Below are 5,949 nucleotides of genomic sequence, written 5' to 3'. Positions count from 1 at the left end.
GTTCTTCACCTCTGGTCCTGTCCTGACTGGGCCAAGGGCTACGGCGTGAGCAATTTCCTGTTTGATCTGAGTGAAGGCTTGCTGCTGTTCAGGGCCCCAGTGGAAATCATTCTTCTTGCGGGTAACCAGGTAGAGAGGACTTACGATCTGGCTGTACTCGGGAACGTGCATCCTCCAGAAACCTATAGCGCCTAGGAAAGCTTGTGTTTCCTTCTTGTTGGTCGGTGGAGACATTGCTGTGATCTTATTGATGACCTCAGTGGGAATCTGACGTCGTCCATCTTGCCACTTTACTCCCAGGAACTGGATCTCTCGGGCAGGTCCCTTGACCTTGCTCTTCTTGATGGCAAAACCAGCTTGCAGGAGAATTTGAATTATTCTCTCTCCTTTCTCAAACACTTCGGTTGCGGTGTTCCCCCACACAATGATGTCATCAATGTACTGCAGATGTTCTGGAGCCTCACTCTTTTCTAGTGCAGTCTGGATCAGTCCATGACAGATGGTGGGACTGTGCTTCCACCCCTGGGGCAGTCGGTTCCAGGTGTACTGCACGCCCCTCCAGGTGAAGGCAAACTGAGGCCTGCACTCTGCTGCCAGAGGAATGGAGAAGAATGCATTGGCAATGTCAATAGTGGCGTACCACTTCGCTGCTTTGGACTCCAGCTCGTACTGGAGCTCCAACATGTCTGGCACGGCAGCGCTCAGCGGTGGAGTCACTTCATTCAGGGCACGATAGTCCACAGTCAACCTCCATTCCCCGTCAGACTTGCGCACAGGCCAGATGGGGCTGTTGAAGGGTGAGTGGGTCTTGCTGACCACCCCTTGACTCTCCAGCTCGCGGATCATCTTGTGGATGGGGATCACAGCATCTCGATTTGTCCGATACTGCCGGCGGTGCACTGTCGAGGTGGCAATTGGCACTCGTTGCTCTTCCACTTTCAGGAGCCCAACTGCAGAAGGATTCTCAGATAGTCCAGGCAGGGTGTTCAATTGCCTAATGCCCTCTGCCTCCACAGCAGCAATCCCAAATGCCCACCTGAGTCCTTTTGGGTCTTTGTAGTAGCCATTCCGGAGGAAGTCTATGCCCAGAATACACGGGGCCTCTGGGCCGGTCACAATCGGATGCTTTTGCCACTCCTTCCCAGTCAGGCTCACCTCAGCTTCCAAAAGGGTCAACTGCTGTGATCCCCCGGTCACCCCAGCGATGGATACAGGTTCTGCCCCCACATGTCCCGATGGCATTAAAGTACACTGTGCCCCAGTATCAACCAATGCATCATATTTTTGTGGCTCTGATGTGCCAGGCCATCGGATCCACACCGTCCAGAAAACTCGGTTCTCCCGTGCCTCTTCCTGGCTAGAGGCAGGGCCCCTCTAGCCCTGGTTATCATTCTTTCCCTGGGCGTACATGCTCGAGGTACCTTCAAGGGGATCCGACATATCATCCTCCCTTCTGTAATGCCTGGCAGCTCGGTCACGGGAGGCTGAGGCTACCTTCACCTTAGCGGAACCCCCTCGGTTAGTGCCTCCCTCCTTGAGTTCATGCACCCGCGCTGCCAGGGCAGAGGTGGGTTTCCCATCCCACCTTCTCATGTCTTCCCCATGCTCACACAGGAAAAACCACAGCTCAGCTCGTGGGGTGTACCCTCTCTCTCTAGCAGGGGGACGACAGGCTCTGACTTGGGGGCCTGTGACTCGCACTGGTGCCACACTGACCCTCCTCATCTCCTCCCTCATCTCCTCCATCTTCTCCTTCATCTCCTCTTTGAGGTCCTGGACCACAGCAGAGACATGAGCTTTTAGCGGGCCATTGATCATGCTGTCATAATGCCTGAGCCTGTTGGCAACAGAGCCCACTGTTTCTCGGGTATTGTCAGCATCAATCGTTGCAATGAAGGTGGTGTATTGTGATGGCCCTAGCCTTGCCAGGTTCCACATCATCTGTCCTGTGCACCTGACCTTATCGGGGTCATTATCATGCTGTCCATCCTTCCCAAAGAGTACCTCTAATATTGCCACCTCTCTTAGCTGTTGGATCCCTTGCTCGAGTGTCTTCCACTGCATTCTATGATGATACTCCTGCATTCTTTCTTTGTGAATGAACCTTTCTCTCACACTCATTAAGAGCCGCTCCCAAAGAGAGAGAGGCCCTGGCTCCCTCACAAATATCTGGTCCACACCTGGGTCCTGGGTCAACGATCCCAGATACCTTGCCTCACCACTATCCAGTTGCACACTTGTGCCCATAAGGTCCCAAACCCGAAGCAGCCAGGTGGTATAAGGCTCACGCCCCCTTCGCACAATGTCGTTTCGCATAGCACGGAGACTGTCGTGCGACAGGGACTCAGTGATGACTTCTGGCTCTGGCTCTCCTGCTGGTTGTGAGGGCCCTGGTTGCCCATCATCATTAACTGGTCGTACTGATTTGGTCTTATACTTCCTCCTTTGCACAGGGGCGACTGCTGCTGGCTGTGGTTGTCCTTGTGGTTCAGCTGAAGCCTGGACGGTTGTAACATCCGTGGGTTCCACTGCTGCACCATCGGACTCACCCTCTTTGGGGCAGGGAGAGGGTTTTTCACTAGCTGAGGAGGTGTATTCCCTTAGCAATTGGCATATCTCCTGGCGCACCTGGCCCATCTCCTGGCCCATCTCCTGGCGCACCTGGCCCATCTCCTGGCACATCTCCGTGCTCACCTGGCCCATCTCCTGGCATATCTCCTGGCGCACCTGACCCATCTCCTGGCATATCCCCTGGCGCACCTGACCCATCTCTTGGCACATCTCCTGCATCCCTTTTGCCAGTACCCCCACCCAGTTTGGGTAGTCCATTTCTGAGGTGGACTGTTGGGCAGTATCAGTCTGTGGGGCGGGATCTCTAGTGTCTGGGGCCGTGTCAGGTTCTGGGGCAGGATCAGGCTCTGGGGTAGGGACTCTACTCTCTGGGGCCATGTCAGGTTCTGGGGCAGGATCTCTAGTCTCTGGGGCTGGTGTCCGGGTAGATATCCAAGCCAATCTCAACTTATCCTTGAATGCTAAATAGAGTAGGCCTATCAGCAGCAGATGGTTAGTATTCAGAGGGAATTTAAACCCTTCGAAAATTGATGGGGTGGGCCCAAAGAACTGGTTGAGGGGTTGGGAGAAAACTTCCCCTGGTGTCATTTCCTCACAGAAGGTACCATTGTTAACATAACCCCAAAAACATGTGCTCAGTGTGTGATAGCTGTTTATCCATGTGCCCACATTCCGGAGGAAGTTAAAAACCCATGAATTCCTCACCTTCTCGACCCATAACGCAAGCTGGATAACAGCAATGGTAGCCTTAGTCAGAGGACCCATATTCAAGTAAGGAGCTGCAAAGGGGAAGAATATAGCCACGGCCACATGCCACCCGAACCAGGGTAAACTAGACCACATAGTGCTGCCTAACAAGGTTCCAATATCCAGCACACAAAATAAAGTTATCGAGGAACTGTTATTCCTTTTTCACCTCTATCTCTTAATGCCCTCAGGCCCCACATTGGGCGCCAAGATCTGTCTCGGTTTTTGAAAGACAGGTGTCTGCTAAGGAAGGCAGAGGCCCCCCTTGAAGTGGCAGATATAACCCCTTTTCCCTCCAAGTTATTATATTTTGAAATCAAGAGCCTTTAGGCGAAGATGTGGGAAATAGGAATAACAGTTCTTTACTATATATATATATGTATATAACCAGTCAAACAAAACAACAACAACTATGGCAGTAACAGCAGTCACAAACCCAGTGCCAGCCTTCTCGGCTGTCAGGCCCTTTCCCCTCGGGTGCAGTTCCGCTCGCAGCCGGCAGGGGCGCTGGCGGCTCCCGGTGAGCAGGGCAGGTGCGATGGTTCCCCCGCGGCTGCAGGGGGCGCTCCGGAGCGAGCTCGGGAAACCCGCGGCTCTGGTGGCCTGGGATCCCGGGAAGGATGGAACAAAGGCTTCACAAACCCCTGGGCAGCTGATCCCGGGCTCTCAGGAACAGCAGGCTGAAACAGCAGGCTAGAACGGCGGCTGGAACGGCAGGGACGGACGCAAATCCCGGGTGGCAGGCGAGATGTATCCAGATGGGAGAACCCCACGGAGGCCCAGGCAGGCAGGGCGAGCAGGGCTACAGCGTAGCGAAAGCTCGAAGCAGCAGCGGGGCAGGGCAGCCACAGCTCGGTCTCCAGCAGGGCAGGGAAAGCGGCTTTTGGGGTCCCGGCGTTGTTTCCAGCAGGAAGAAAGAACGGCCAAAAAGAAAGAAGCAGCAGCTCCTTTCTCTGCAGCTTCTCTCTCCGGACGCTCAGAGCGAACTGACCCCACACCCAGGTGTAGACAAAGGAGTAGCCAGGCCCGCCCCACTACCCTTTTTGTCTTTCTTAAGTACAGCTATTTGTCCCCTAGCAACATGCATATGGGAGAAAATTCCTTTAACAGGAAAAAAAACTAAGACTAAACTAAAACCCCAACATTATCCACCCCGAATTTTTTCCCATACTAACATGTTACATGAAACTTAACTTTTTTTAACCATATAAATCTATGCATTACCCAAATTATATACAAATATACATGCTGATACTGATACAAGTACAGAGCCATGGGTAGTTCACCCTAAAACAAGGTCCCCTTGAGGTAAGCATCAGGTCTCTCCATCCTTTTGCATCACCCACCAGGTGCAACCTGGTCCCTGAGCAAAAACAACCCCACGGATGGGTTTGTCTTTGCTCAAGGCAGACTTTACCCAAACAGTTTTTCCAAGCATACCTCTCATGTGCACCACTGGAACCTTATCCCCGTCTGTTGTTTGTAGGGGTTCAGATTGGGCAGGGCCTGCTCGGCTGGTGGAACCTCGGGTGTTAACTAACCAGGTGACTCTTGCTAAATGCATCTCCCAGTTTTTGAAAGTCCCCCCACCCAGTGCCTTCAAGGTGGTTTTAAGCAGTCCATTACACCGCTCAACCTTCCCAGCTGCTGGTGCATGGTAAGGGATGTGGTACACCCACTCTATGCCATGTTCTCTAGCCCAGGTGTTAATAAGGCTGTTCTTGAAATGAGTCCCATTGTCAGACTCGATTCTCTCAGGGGTGCCATGCCTCCAAAGGACTTGCTTTTCCAGGCCCAGGATGGTGTTCCGGGCAGTAGCGTGAGGCACAGAGTAGGTCTCCAGCCATCCAGTGGTGGCTTCTACCATTGTGAGTACATAGCGCTTGCCTTGGCGGGTTTGAGGCAGTGTGATGTAATCAATCTGCCAGGCCTCCCCATACTTGTATTTGGACCATCGCCCACCATACCACAGAGGCTTCACCCGCTTGGCCTGCTTGATCGCAGCGCATGTCTCACAATCATGGATAACTTGGGAGATACTGTCCTTGGTCAGATCCACCCCTCGGTCTCGTGCCCACTTATAGGTGGCATCTCTGCCCTGATGACCTGAGGCATCATGGGCCCATCGAGCTAGGAACAGTTCTCCTTTATGTTGCCAATCCAAGTCTATCTGGGACACCTCTATTTTCGCAGCTTGATCTACCTGATTGTTGTTACGATGTTCTTCATTAGCCCGGCTCTTGGGGATGTGAGCATCTACCTGACGGACCTTCACGGATAGCTTCTCTACCCGAGTGGCAATGTCTTTCCACTCTTCAGCAGCCCAGATTGGTTTTCCTCTGCGCTGCCAGTTTGCCTTATTCCACCTTTCCAGCCAACCCCACAGAGCATTGGCTACCATCCATGAATCAGTGTAGAGGTAGAGCTTTGGCCACTTCTCTCTTTCAGCTATGTCCAGAGCTAATTGGACAGCTTTGAGCTCAGCAAATTGGCTCGATCCACCTTCTCCTTCAGTAGCCTGTGCAACTTGTCGTGTGGGGCTCCATACAGCGGCTTTCCATTTCCGGCTAGCACCTACAATTCAGCAGGAACCATCAGTGAAGAGGGCGTATTGTCTTTCACTCTGGTAGC

General features: G+C 53.0%; 1 protein-coding gene across 1 annotated transcript; it reads right to left on the bottom strand.

The window, feature by feature from the left end:
- Positions 1–1,374: 1,374 nt before the first annotated feature.
- Positions 1,375–3,619, bottom strand: LOC121660630. Its single transcript, XM_042020040.1, has 2 exons — positions 2,695–3,619; positions 1,375–2,661 (listed from the first exon to the last, which is right to left on the bottom strand). Exons 1-2 carry the CDS (start codon positions 3,412–3,414, stop codon positions 1,375–1,377), a joined length of 2,007 nt encoding a protein of 668 aa, XP_041875974.1. The 5' UTR covers positions 3,415–3,619.
- Positions 3,620–5,949: the final 2,330 nt, after the last annotated feature.

The sequence above is a fragment of the Corvus kubaryi genome, unplaced genomic scaffold (assembly GCF_017639235.1).
Source record: "Corvus kubaryi isolate FWS band 111438036 unplaced genomic scaffold, C.kubaryi_AGA036_p1.0 36717, whole genome shotgun sequence".
NCBI classification, from domain to species: Eukaryota; Metazoa; Chordata; class Aves; order Passeriformes; family Corvidae; genus Corvus; species Corvus kubaryi.
The sequence above is the reverse complement of the archived record's forward strand: the minus strand, read 5'-3'. Positions and strand labels throughout refer to the sequence as shown.

Coding starts and splice junctions, on each gene's coding strand:
- LOC121660630 (XM_042020040.1), bottom strand. CDS start 3,414: ATGTGGTCTAGTTTACCCTGGTTCGGGTGGCATGTGGCCGTGGCTATA. Junction 2,662..2,694: donor TATGCCAGGAGATGGGCCAG/GTGAGCACGGAG, acceptor GAGATGGGCCAG/GTGCGCCAGGAGATGGGCCA.